The sequence below is a fragment of the Glycine max genome, chromosome 16 (genome assembly GCF_000004515.6).
Source record: "Glycine max cultivar Williams 82 chromosome 16, Glycine_max_v4.0, whole genome shotgun sequence".
Classification (NCBI taxonomy): Eukaryota; Viridiplantae; Streptophyta; class Magnoliopsida; order Fabales; family Fabaceae; genus Glycine; species Glycine max.
Genome location: NC_038252.2, coordinates 1,614,406 through 1,628,285, shown reverse-complemented (window position 1 = coordinate 1,628,285; position 13,880 = coordinate 1,614,406). Strand labels below are relative to the sequence as shown.

Sequence of the window (13,880 nt, the reverse complement as noted above, 5' to 3'; positions counted from 1 at the left end):
TCCGAGTGGGAGACTGTCATTGCGGACGGATTGGTGGAGGAGGTGCTCCTCGGCATCGAGGCGTAGGATTTCGCGGACGGGCTTTATGGTGCTATCGAAGATGGTTTAGAAAGGAGGAGGAGAAGGAGCGAGAGCGAGGCTGTGGGTTGAGGCTTAACGACATCGGTTACTGTAATAACCGATTTAAAGAATACAACTTTTTAACGAATTATTTTATTTAAAACCATCGAGGTTGAAACTTATAATATAATTAAAGGAGAAATTATATAATTAAGCTTAAAAAAATAAAAAAAAGAACTTAGAGTTAGTACGGACCACCGTTGAGCACACCATGGAGCTCGACCTCCGTTCGTTCCTTCACTCTCCCACCTCCTCCGACGACGCTCCTCACCGCACCATCGATGATATTCTCAACGACTGTGACACTTCCTCTTCCTCACCCTCCCCTCCTTCTTCTCCCTCTCACTCACTCTCCAACAATTCCCATCCTCAAAACTCCACACTCCAACCCGCACCCGATTCGTTTTCTCGGTTCAAACCCACTGAATTCTCCGACCGTGCACGCGTTTCGCGCCCGTTCTCCTCTCTACTCCACAGCGTCAGGTCCAATGCCAAGCCCGGCGCGGCGCTCGCCGCGGCGGCGGCGGCATCTCGATCCGTTCCTACGCCGCACGCGGCGGCGATCATCTCCCGGAGGAAATCCGCGGCCGCGATCAGCGTCGAATCGAGTTTAATCGCTGCCAACGGCGATGATTCTTCCGCTGTTTCTGCCAAAGGCGAATTGGGCGAGCCTAGCGAGAAATTCGATCCAGTGCCGCCGATGATTCCTCCGCCTAGTGAAAGTGCTTCTGCTATTGGTGAACGTTTTGAGAGTGATGTGGAAATTGCCACTGATTTGAAGGCTGGCAGTGATGACATTCAGGTGCACAGTGATAATAATATTAATGCTAATGTTAATGATGATGATGATGATGAAAATGATAATGATTCTTCTATCGTGAGTGAGGAGAAGAGGGACTTAGATAAAGTTGACTGTGATCATGAGAAGGATATGAATTCTGCACCGTTTGATGAAGATGATGATCGTGGGTTTGATGGAAATGATGATGATGATGAGAGAATCACAGCTACGTATGCAGCTGTGGAAACAGAAGAAGAAGAAGAAGAAGAAGAAGTAGTGAATAATGGTAGTAGTTCTATGGAAGATGTTAGGAATGAGGTGAGTGTTGGTGGTGGTGATGATGATGGTAGTTCATTAGGTGATGTTGCTGAGCTAGTGGAAGAGAGGCTCGAGGAATTGGAAAACAGAAGGGCTGCTAAGAGAGCCGAGAAGAAACGAGAGTCTTTGATGAAGCCTCTTGAATTGGCTGAGGAACTGGAGAAGAAGCGTGCTTCAACTGGTTTGCATTTGGAAGAGGGTGCTGCTGCCCAGCCCATGAGGCTTGAGGACGTTCGGAGAGGGTCCATGACGTTGGGATACTTTGATGTTGATGCCGATAATGCGTTCACGAGGGCAATTTCGTCCCAAACATTCAGGCGTGAGCAAGGTTCCGCCCGAACCTTGGCAGTTCATGCTAATTACATTGCAGTGGGAATGTCAAAAGGGCTCATTGTTGTGTTTCCCAGTAAATATTCCATTCACCATGCTGACAACTCTGATGGAAAGGTTGGTGCCTGATTCAATCAAACTTTTTTTATCTAGCTCAAGTTCAAAGTTCAATGAGTTATGGAAATTTTCATCTTTGCCTGCAAATATATACCTAGTTTGATATCAAATGTAATAAAAATTAATATAATTATTAGAATTTGGGCTTAGGGCTTAATTTAACCTCCCAGAACTGGTGAGACTAAATACACCTGATCACATCTAGACACCTTGTACCATTGTTGTTAAATAGCCGCTATAGTGATTTGCATTGCGGAATTCCTCAGATTCGCAATCTTGACTCCATCTGCTATTGCGGCTGCTATGGGTGTCGAGGTTGTGGCATGGGTCCTGCATCCTCTTGTCATCTCTGGCAAGTCTCAAGCCAATTAAACTTTTGAGTTAATAATATTCCAATTTTATGCATTTTATTTTATTTGCATGTAACTTAATTTTTTGTATATATATAATTGATATACATATCATACATTTCAACGGCTATGTGACTTCTGCTATTTGCCCGCAATACTATCTATTACTCCCTCCATCCCTAAACATAATACTCTTTTAACTAATTCACACCCTTTAAGAAAGTTGGTTAATATAGTTAGTAGCATTAAATTTGTAACAATTTGTATTATTTTGCCAAAATTATCCTTAAGTTTATTGAGACTCATAATCTCTCTCTTTCCACTTAATTGCTTGTACACCTAATTAATTAATGTGTGCTAGTCTTCTTATCCAATCCTTATAAGAGAGATAATGCATTTATCTTTTAAATGTATAGCATTTATTGTAAAGTAATAAAGGATATTTGGGTAAAAAAAGAAAACTGAAAAAAGAGTTTTATATTTAGGGACAGAGGGAGTATATGGTATAGTGGATTATTGACTTTCCGCCATTTCCTGCTATACGCAATTGATAACACTGCTTAGTACAATGAAGGTGCTGGAGGCTGCAATGAAGGCAGACCAAAGAGGCTGCAATTAAGGTGACTTTCCAACACACCCCTCATGCTTAGGGCTATGAGCCCGGAGTGTGGACAATGTTGGTGACCCAACAATGGATAGGGTAGAGTTTGATATTATCTTTTAAATTTAGGCTTAGGCTTAATTCAACTCCACAAAATTGACTTATAAGGTGAGGACTGCCTGAGCCTTAAGCACCACTTAGGTCATATCACTAGGTGATGTAGGACTAAACATACCCCCTCACACCTAGTACTGTGAAGGTGCTGGAGGCGACAATGAAGGAAAACCAAAGAGGCCACAATTAAGGCAAGCTAGGGGTGGCCACAATTAAGGCGGCTTTCCAACAATAATGTTATGTTTAATGCTATTTTTTAACTTCCTAAGTCTTTCTATTATATTTCATGTTAAAGTAGATTCTATCAGATTGGACTGAAATAGCCGAGTTACTTGACAAAATGAACGAGAAACAAAAAATGCACAAGTTTTTTGTTTTTAATTATGAAAAAATTAAGAATTAAGATGAGTGAATAAAACTTTCTCACAAATTAATAAATAAACAAACCATGTCTCCCCAACACACATGCATACACTATTAGTGGTGTAGCATTAGGATGCTCTTTGAATGACCATTTGTCACTACACAAAAATCGGTAATGTTAGCATTTATTTGGTTGAGTTTTGGTATCAGCTGTAACTTCATTTATCAATATATGATGTTTACTTGTTAGATGATGATGCTTGCTATACAAGGTGATCGGTTGCACGCTCCAGTGACATCCATGTCTTTCAATCAACAAGGAGACCTTCTTTTAGCTGGTTATGGTGATGGTCATCTTACCCTGTGGGATGTACAGAAAGGGGTAGTGGTTAAAGTTATTAGTGGTGAGCATACAGCACCAGTAGTACATACATTGTTTCTAGGACAGGATCCTCAGAATACTCGTCAGTTCAAAGCAGTTACTGGTGACTGTAAGGGTCTGGTTCTCTTCCACATTATCTCAGTGGTTCCTTTATTTAGTAGATTCTCCATCAAAACTCAGGTCTATAATATTTCTCATTAATGTGCTATGGGTTGAGTTTAGCATTGCTCTGTAAAGGGGACTTGAGTTATTTTAATATTCAATTATCTCACATTTCTCTTCTTTGTTGAACTTGTGTTAATTTTGTAGTGTCTTCTTGATGGGCAAAGTACGGGCTTGGTGCTTTCAGCTTCACCACTCCTTTTTGATGACTTCAGTGGAAGTGCTTCACCTTTTACCAGGGGAAACACCTCTGCCCCAGCCAGCAGTATAAGCAGCATGATGGGAGGTGTTGTTGGCGGAGATGCAGGTTGGAAACTCTTCAATGAAGCCCCTTCTTTGGTTGAAGAAGGTGTGGTTGTATTTGTCACCCATCAAACTGCTTTGGTGGTATGAAAATCTGATGTCTGGGCTGGTTCGATGTACCTTTTGTGCTGTAATTTTTCCTTCATCTTTGTTTAGGCTTCTTCTGCACAATTTATCAAGATACTAAATCTTTCTTATAGGTACGGCTGAGCCCTACGTTGCAAGTCTATGCTCAGCTCTCTAGGCCAGATGGAGTTCGGGAGGGTTCCATGCCATATACTGCATGGAAATACATGACACAAACTTGTAGTTCTACTGGTATGGATTCATTTTGTTATAATTGATGCTGACTTCTTTATAAATATTTCTTGCTCTCTTGTAGAAAATATGTCTGCAGAAGCTGTTGAAAGAGTTTCATTGCTTGCAATTGCTTGGGAACGGAAGGTTCTGGTTGCAAAGTTGGTCAAATCAGAATTAAAAGTATATGGAAGATGGTCTCTTGACGGTGCGGCTTTAGGTCTAGCATGGTTGGATGATCAGGTATCATATCATCTTCTGTCTACCTATATGAGCTAGAAGTTTGGCCACTTTTTTTGTGTGTGTACTGTTTTGTTTCCTTTTACTGTTTTACACTCCTTATTGTATCTCTTTGCTTCTTAGCTTTAAGGTTAGTTAAATTATTTCTTTTTACTTGCTCAGATGCTGGTAGTTCTCACTTCAAATGGACAACTGTATTTATTTTCCAAGGATGGAACTGTGATTCACCAAACAAGTTTTTCCATAGATGGTATTGGAGGAGATGATCTAGTCTCTTATCATACTCACTTCATCAATATATTTGGAAATCCTGAGAAAGCTTATCATAACTCTGTTGCTGTAAGAGGAGCTTCTATTTATATACTGGGCCCAACACATCTTCTTGTTTCTCGTCTTCTCCCTTGGAAAGAGCGTATTTCTGTTTTGCGGAAAGCAGGTGACTGGATGGGTGCCTTGAACATGGCAATGATTCTTTATGATGGCCATGCTCATGGAGTTGTTGACCTTCCTAGAACCTTGGATGCTGTACATGAAGCCATAATGCCCTTCTTGATGGAGTTGCTTACATCATATGTTGATGAAGTGTTCTCATATATTTCGGTGGCATTCTGCAATCAAATTGGAAAACTGGACCAATCCAATGATTCAAATAGTAGAAGCAATTCAGTGCATTCTGAGATAAAGGAACAATACGCCCGCGTTGGTGGAGTTGCCGTTGAATTTTGTTGTCATATCAAACGGACAGACATTCTTTTTGATGAAATTTTCAACAAATTTGTGGATGTTCAACAGAGAGGTAACCCATTGTCTTAGTGTTGTGCGGTATTATCTCTTTTCATTTCACTTCTGGTTTTGATCCTTGTCAGCACCAGCTTCAATTATTTCTTTTGGTTAACAAATTATTTTAGTCTAATATCTTGATGATTTTTTAAATTGACATCGGATGCAGTGAAAAAAACTGATCCTCTTTGTAACTTAATGTTGGTAGAAGTTCATTCTGTACTCACCAAAACAAAAGAGTAATCATAACGTCTTATAATATATTTGGTTGTTCTAAATGTTCTCTCTCCATGATTGAAACAAATGCTCTGAATTCAAAAACATAAAAACCAAAAATCTTCATTGCCCTGTATCATCTTCCTCTGGCAATACAAATAATATTGTAATCTATTATGAGCTTATTAATTTTGTCTCAGTAATATATTCATTGTTATCGGTTGGCAAAAAATAGTTTTGTTGAAAACCTCGTCCTCAAAGTGGATATTTAGATCTGATTCTTTTTAACGGTTTTACTTAAGAGTTTTTTTCTTGGTTTTCTTCTACCATATATGATTAACTTTCTTATTGGGGCTTCTATTGATCTTTTTCTTACTTGGCTGAACCATCTTATAGATGTGATTCTATTCTACCATTTATTCCTTAATGGCTCAATCTTTGTTACTCCTTTTTTCTCTTTGATGCATTTATTTGTGATCTTAGCTAATGCATTCTCTTCTTTTCAACATTGAACTTATGCTCTTATTGGCACTTTACTTCCCAGGTGCCAAATTTTCAGTAGCAAATCAAGACCTAAAAAGAATCATGGAAATCATATCAATTGAAGATTCATTTGAAATGATTACATTGTCACCCATAGTTTAATTCTCTTACTTTTCATTTATTCATGGTTGCGCTAGTTAAGAAGATGATGTACTAAAGCTATTTTTCACAATCAATTTATTAAGTTTACTTGCACCAGGAAAGATGAATAGTTTGTGTAGACGCTCTTATATTGTTAATCTAGTCTTTTCCAACTTCAAATGGACAGCATTGCCAATAATTTGTACTTTTTTCCAGAAACGTTTTTGGAGCTTCTGGAGCCATATATTTTGAAGGACATGCTTGGATCTCTACCTCCTGAGGTATTGGACCATGTCAGGCTTTTTTAATAGAGTTGGATGCTACATTATCAATATTAACTTTTTTATATCCTCGACTGTTATTTCTTACAATATCTTTTTTCCTTTTTATGTTGTCACATTTTTGTCTAGATTATGCAAGAACTAGTAGAGTATTATAGCACCAAAGGGTGGTTACAGCGGGTTGAGCAATGTGTACTTCACATGGATATATCATCCTTGGATTTTAATCAGGTTCTTGTTAGATCTTTTGAAATATTTTTCCTTGCTATTAATTTTTTTATTGGCACAACTGTCAACTGGTTACTTTGGTACTTTCTTTAGGTTGTCAGGTTATGCCGGGAGCATGGACTATATAGTGCGCTGGTGTATGTCTTCAATAAAGGATTAGATGATTTTACGGCACCTCTGGAGGAGTTGTTTGCTGTCTTACAAAATAGCCAAAAGGAAAGTGCTACTGTGCTTGGGTATGTTGTCAATCTCCTTATTATTCCAGTATACTTATTTTGCTTTCTCTGTATCCATTGTATTGTTTGTGAATGCCAATATGCGGATTTGTGAAATTTGTGGATTTTGTTTGTATTCTCCCAAGTTAAAAGAAAATATGCCAAGTCACCGGAGAATGCCAATATGAGCAGTGTAACTATGAGTATAGCAAGAAAACAAGCTGAGGTGGTGGCAGTGCTAGTTACCTAATTAAAGATGGGAATGTCTCTAAAACATTCCTAGTTCAAACATTGCGCTCCTGTTCCAACTTCCCGCAGGAAGGTAAAAAAAGAAAGGACTATTTCTAATTCATTGGTAGCCAATAATTACAAAAGAAAGATCATATTGAAAATGTATTTGAATCCGAATGAACTTTATAGCTACATGCAACCTGTCCATTGACCTTCTTATTTGGCTCCAGTTCTGATCTTTCTTGAAGCCTTCATACACAATTTTTAGACACTTATTTTAATTAGATACTTGAATTGATTACAATTACTCAGTGGCTCTCTCTAATGTGTACATGAAAACGGACAGCAGCAGTTTGTTCATTGAATTTCTTCAAATTGAAAACTGTTAGTTTTTTCCAAGTTCGTTAAGTGTCTAAATATGTAATTTTCTTCTTGTCTCTTCTTTTAACAGGTATCGAATGCTGGTTTATCTCAAGTACTGCTTTACAGGTCTTCCCTTTCCACCAGGTAATATTTTTCCCTGTTCTTTAATCTCTTTATTTATTTATATTTGTTTTCTGCTTTAAAAAAATTCCAATAATACTGCATAGTGATGATTCATCTGTTATTCTGTTGCATATAATTGTAGGCCGCGGAAGTATTCCTCCCACACGCTTACCATCTCTTAGAAGAGAACTTGTAGAGTTTTTGTTAAAGGACTCCTGTACTCCGAAATCACAGACAGTTTCAGACTTTGTGTCCAGACGACCCTGCCTGAATCTTTATCTTCTCTTAAAGTTAGACACTGAAGCTACATTAGACGTCCTCAGATGTGCTTTCATGGAAGATGGAATTTCAAATGCCAGCTCATCTTCACCAGATTCAGCCAATAAACCTATAGAGGAAGCAAAAAAGGAAAATGATATTACTGAAACTCAAAATGCTTTGGTTCAGAACACAGTTGATGCTCTCATTCAAATAATTGATGTGAATATTGTTCCCACAGATACAACCTCTGGTAGTGGTGATGATGGATTGATAAAAGAGTGTCCTTCCAAGGACATAGGTTATGTGTTTGAGTTCATTGCGTATTATGTTGCTCTCCAAAGGGCTAAGATTTCAAAGGGTGTGCTTTGTCAAATATTGGAATATTTGACATCAGATAGTCAGTTTTCAACTAATGTTTCTGTTCAAGGGTCAACTCCAAAAAATAGAGAGAAGCAAGTGCTTGCACTTTTGGAAGTACTTCCTGAGCCAGACTGGGATGCATCATTTGTGCTAGATCTATGTGAGAGAGCAAAATATCATAAGGTAGGTACATTGTCCATTTTTGGTGATACTGTCTTCAGAAACATAGTGGTACCAAATATTGACTATTTATCTAACTGAGTAATCTTACCAGCTCTTTTGTTTGGTTTTAGGTTTGCGGATTGATCCATAGTATCAGACATGAATATGTGGCTGCATTGGATAGTTATATGAAAGATGTAGATGAGCCTGTTCATGCTTTCTCCTTTATTAACAGAGCATTCTCACAGTTGACTGACAATAACCATGCAGCTTTTCGGTCAGCAATCATATTGCGAATTCCTGAGTTGGTTGAACTAAGCAGGTAATTCTCATTATCATTACTCAAGTTGGATTCTTTTGGAAGGTTATACAGCATTTATGATTTCTATATTTCAATATATTTAACCAATAATCTTAATTTACATTTACTCTATTTGATTGCTTGTAGGGAGGGCGCGTTCCATATGGTTATCAGTCATTTTAGGGATGAAAGTTCTCGTATCATAACTGAACTTCACTCTCATCCAAGAAGTCTTTTCCTTTATTTAAAGACACTCATTGAGCTTCATTTATTTGGCACCCTAGACCTGTCTAATTTGAGAAAGGATGATACTATGAATCCCCTTAATAGAAAGCAGGTCAAGGATCACCCACAAGGAGTCAAAGATTACTTAGAGAATATATCTAATTTCCCCAAGTACATATGTGAAAATCCTATTCAAGTGCCAGATGATCTTATTGAGCTTTACCTTGAGGTGAATTTTTGTACCAATGCCTTTGCAAGGCCAAAGAATAATTTGATTTTTTTAATTTGTTGTTTTTGCCATCTATAACTAACTGTTGAGGCATAGTGTTGCTATGTGTTCTTTGTTCTTTTTTGGGATGTCTCATGCACCAAATTGTGTGGTTAGTGATTACTTCTTTCTATCTCTTTAAAACTTAATGTCTCTTGAGGAATGGGGTTGGAGATACAGACATCATTTCTCATCTTTTTATTTATTTATTTAGCCATCTTTATCATTTCAAGTTTGTCTAAATTGTTTTTTATTGAGGGAATTTGTTGCTGTAATTGTAGCAGGAACTTAGTTTTTATTTTTTGTCATGTTTTAATATTGCAGTTATTATGCAAGTACGAAGGTGGTTCAGTTCTCAAGTTTCTGGAAATGTTTGATAGCTATCGAGTTGAACATTGTTTACGCCTGTGCCAAGAATATGGCATTATAGATGCATCGGCGTTCTTATTAGAAAGGGTTGGTGATGTTGGTAGTGCTCTTTCACTTACACTTTCTGATCTAAATGATAAGTTTGTTGATCTTGATGCCTCTGTGGAAGCTGTAGTTTTAAACCATCGCAGAGATGGTTCTTCACATATGGAAATATTCAACAGTGTTTTAAAAACAAAGGAGGTTTGTTTATCTGTTCCTGAAACTATAACATTTTAATGAACCTCCAAAGATGCAACTATGCTTTGATTGGTGTGCTTGTATGTTTGTATCTATTAGGTGACCTAATACTTTTAATGGTTACTAATCCAATAGGTAAATGACATCCACAATTTATTGCGTGCCTGTATTGGTCTGTGTCAGCGGAACACCCCTCGTCTAAATCCTGAGGAGTCAGAGGCACATTGGTTTAAATTACTTGACTCGTGAGTTTAATATCAATTTACATTTTCATCCTTTCATGTGTTTTTATTTTTAATTATTAATTTATTTGTGGCTTAATTACATGAGTTTAACCACCCCCCCCCCCCCCCCCCCCCAAATAATCATGATATTACAAATGTACTTGTATGGTATGTAGTTCATAATATCCATGATGAAATGTATAAGGGAAAAACAGGTTAAAGTTTATTCTTTTTGTCTTATGAAAAATAAAATCTAGGAACTAAAAGTAAAATGTTCAGTTTAATGGATGAAGTCATGGTTCCAAAGTATTCCTAATTACTATGGTCTAGAGCACACCCTTCATTTAGCAGTTTATCTTAAAGCATTGTTTAATACTGATTCTGTAGAGGAGAGCAGTGCTTGATATATATCCAATTGGAAGTGTCTTGTAACATCTTAAACTTTATGTGGCTATTGCATGGCTTGTTTAACATACAGAATTGAAATGGTAGAATCAACATTGAGGTGTTTCACGCCCAGATAACTGATAAATATTTACATAATTAACAGGCATGATTTTCAATTTCTCTGGATATTCACTAATCACATTAAGTGACATGTAAATTTGTAATCTGAATTACAGAGGGTAGGGTAACAGTGAACTTTATTATTTTCATGTAAATGTGGTTTAGCAAAGAAATGAATTTCCTTTTTTTAAGGGACCTTCGTTCTTGCATTTTAGACTATAGCCCTGATTCTACACCTAAACAAAGATTGGTCCAGATACCTCCTGGTTGTACCTGGAAAAAAAAACAAGAATATAGCAGTGTTTTTGTTTTTTATTTTCATTTTTGAGAAAGTACAGCTGTGTTTTTTCATGTAAAACAAAGAATACTATGACTCTGTAATAATCAAATGAACTAAATAAATGTCTGAAGAACAAGCTTTCCTAAATTTTTGTTCCTGACATTTGGGAGCTATCCATGGTACTACCCTTTTTCCTTTGATTGTCATTCAGGTTTTGTGACCCACTGATGGATTCAAATGTTGAAGAGAGAGCACATGAAAGTAAAAATTATTTTGGAGTGCTAGCTGGATCAGCAGATTCACAACAGGACAAAGACACCCATGAAAACAGTTGGAAAATTTTAAAGTCTCAGAATGGTCATATCTTGAAAAAATTGCTATCCCAGTTCATTAAAGAGATTGTTGAGGGAATGATTGGTTTTGTTCACCTTCCAACTATCATGTCTAAACTCCTGTCTGATAATGGTAGTCAAGAATTTGGTGATTTTAAACATACCATATTGGGAATGCTGGGAACATACGGCTTTGAAAGAAGAATTCTGGTAAGGTTAACTTGTTCATTTTTGTTCGTTTATATTTTTAATTTGATTCTCTGATCAAGCTTCACAAAGTGTATTAATTGACATACTTTAAAAAACTGCTATAGAAAATGTGCCAAGATGTATTCAAGCTAAGCTCTTACTCTATATTCTTGTTGTATTTGTTAGCAATTCTTTGGGAGTCAAGATATTGTTTAAACTTGGACTCGTACACGAGTTTTTATCATGCACGGGTCAGAAGAATGCCACTAATTGACAAATAATTGCTTTGTGCATTATATTTATCTCATTCACCATGCTAATTCCTTACTTTTACTTTGCTGCATTGTTGTTTCTCTAGATATTTGTTAACTTGTGGCATTTCTAAGAACACATGAACTTTCTTAACTAGACTTGTAAATATAACTTCCTTAGGTATGGAATATAAAATATAAAATATTATTGGAGAAATTACTGTCTCTTCTTTCAAGACAGTAACAGATATTTTGAAAAAAAAAATCATCCTAAAGGGATTTTATGTTTTGTCTTGATTCTCTTCTATTGCTACTTCTGCACTTAGGATGCTGCCAAATCGTTAATAGAGGATGATTCTTTTTATACTATGAGTTTACTCAAAAAAGGGGCCTCCCATGGATACGCTCTCAGGAGTCTCGTGTGCTGTGTTTGTAATTGCCCCCTTACAAAGAACTCTGTTAGCTCTGGAATTCGGATTTTCAACTGTGGCCATGCAATTCATCTCCAATGTGAAGTTTCGGAAATTGAGGAATCGAGTAAAACATCTTCATCTGGATGCCCTGTATGCATGCCTAACCAGAAATCCCAGCAGTCTAGAAACAAATCAATCATTGCAGCAAATGGCTTGGTCAATAAATTCTCATCAAGGCACCAATACCCCCATGGAAGTTCCATTCATCCTCATGACAGTGATTTGTCAGATAATATGTATGGACAACAACAGATATCACGGGTAAATATAAACAAACCTCTATATCATCTCTTCAATTTAATGGTCTTGTTCATGCTTTAAAGTCATTTATATTGAATCTTGCTTCTGCAGTTCCAGATCTTGAGCAGCTTGCAGAAGAATCAGAGATTTATGCAAATAGAAAACTTGCCTCCATTGAAGCTTGCCCCACCTGCTGTGTACCATGAAAAGGTAAGTAAAGTGGCAAACTTTCTGACCGGAGAAACTAGCAATAGTTCCAGTGCTATTGAGAAACAAAATAGAAACAAGCATAATCGGGAGCTGAGATTTAAGGGTTCATCAATTCGATTTCCTTTAAAATCAACTATATTTGGTGAGTAATCTTATTTAAGAAAATTATGCTTCTCTATAGTAATGCTTAATTCTGACACAAGGCAAACTTGTTTGCAGGCAAGGAGAAGACCAATAAACGGTGACTAACTGGTTTTTTTTAAAAGAACAAGCGACTGTGTAGGCGAGAGAGATCAGGCACTAACAAATGTACAGACTAACAATAGATATCTTCCCCCGTTAGTTTTTATGTTGGGGGTGAATGTAACATAGGTTGATGATTATTCGGCCTGGGATTTACTTGAAAAAAAATGTCCTAAAATGCTCGAGTTGTTTGTAACATTTTGATGAAAAGTTGTGCGTAATATTATCTTGTAAGAATATATATATTTCACAAAAATTGTAGGATATAATGGAGCAAAATTATGGGAAACTTATAGTTCGAACTTGTGTCTAACTAAAGTATTGTTTATTTAAATAATTGAAAATGAGACACTTCATGCTTCTATCTTTATTTTAAAAAAGGGAAATAATTAAAGAAAGTATTGATAACAGTTTTTTTAGAAAAAAATTAGAACAGTTACATCTTGAAGGTTTATGAAGAAAATAATTAATATATTAAAGGGTATATAGAAATAAGAAATATGTACACTAAAACGAGTAATTGTATTTATTAATAATTATAGACAACAATAATAAACATTTTTATTATTACAAATAAAATTAATTTTAGCAATCCTTGTAAATACTAGAAAAAGAAAGCTAATGTGGATAAGTTGAGGATCAGAACTAAAGAAGAAGGGACAGGCATTTAGGAGGATGAAAAGGACTTGAATTAGATCCATATATGCAGTGCCAAGTCGGCAGGTAATGAGGTTCACATGATCATTCCATTCCAAGGCCATGAACTTCTTCTAAGTATTCACTTCAATTTTCAATAGTATTCTCTCTCATAGTCAAGCATCAAGCATCAAGCATCAAAATCCTTAATTCAACAATGTTATCATTCACGAGTGCAGATCTACTGCAGTCAAATGAAACAATAAGTAATTTATTGGTCAGTTTAGTATTAAAATTATGTATCTAATCTCATCAGATTTTTGTTTTTGTTTTTAGACACCTACATTTATTTTATTTCATTATTTTATTGTATTATATTTTTTTTTTTAACAACGCGTCATGAGAATAGAAAGGAATAGTGAAAGAAGTATGTTATAATAACTTAAGACATTTAACGTATTCATCCCGTTTTATATATCAACGTTTTTAAAAAAATGCAGAAAACAAATAATACTCTAGAACGAGTATAATTTTTGTTGTTCTTTTTTATCCTTGGAAGCGTTTAACACT

At 36.3% G+C, this 13,880-nt stretch overlaps 1 protein-coding gene across 1 annotated transcript; it reads left to right on the top strand.

The window, feature by feature from the left end:
• The first annotated feature begins 264 nt into the window (after window positions 1-264).
• Window positions 265-12,963, top strand: LOC100785710 (vacuolar protein sorting-associated protein 8 homolog). Its single transcript, XM_041010721.1, has 19 exons — window positions 265-1,666; window positions 3,345-3,656; window positions 3,786-4,025; window positions 4,142-4,259; window positions 4,324-4,481; window positions 4,641-5,274; window positions 6,315-6,379; window positions 6,509-6,610; window positions 6,701-6,843; window positions 7,505-7,560; window positions 7,682-8,343; window positions 8,454-8,644; window positions 8,771-9,077; window positions 9,441-9,728; window positions 9,861-9,970; window positions 10,948-11,278; window positions 11,835-12,242; window positions 12,333-12,573; window positions 12,651-12,963. Exons 1-19 carry the CDS (start codon window positions 332-334, stop codon window positions 12,674-12,676), a joined length of 5,727 nt encoding a protein of 1,908 aa, XP_040866655.1. The 5' UTR covers window positions 265-331; the 3' UTR covers window positions 12,677-12,963.
• Window positions 12,964-13,880: the final 917 nt, after the last annotated feature.

Excerpts from the sequence above, each read along its gene's own strand:
- LOC100785710 (XM_041010721.1), top strand. The coding sequence starts at position 332 with ATGGAGCTCGACCTCCGTTCGTTCCTTCACTCTCCCACCTCCTCCGAC. Across the intron at positions 3,657-3,785 it reads GATTCTCCATCAAAACTCAG|TGTCTTCTTGATGGGCAAAG; the intron begins GTCTATAATATT and ends TTAATTTTGTAG. Across the intron at positions 9,971-10,947 it reads TGGTTTAAATTACTTGACTC|GTTTTGTGACCCACTGATGG; the intron begins GTGAGTTTAATA and ends ATTGTCATTCAG.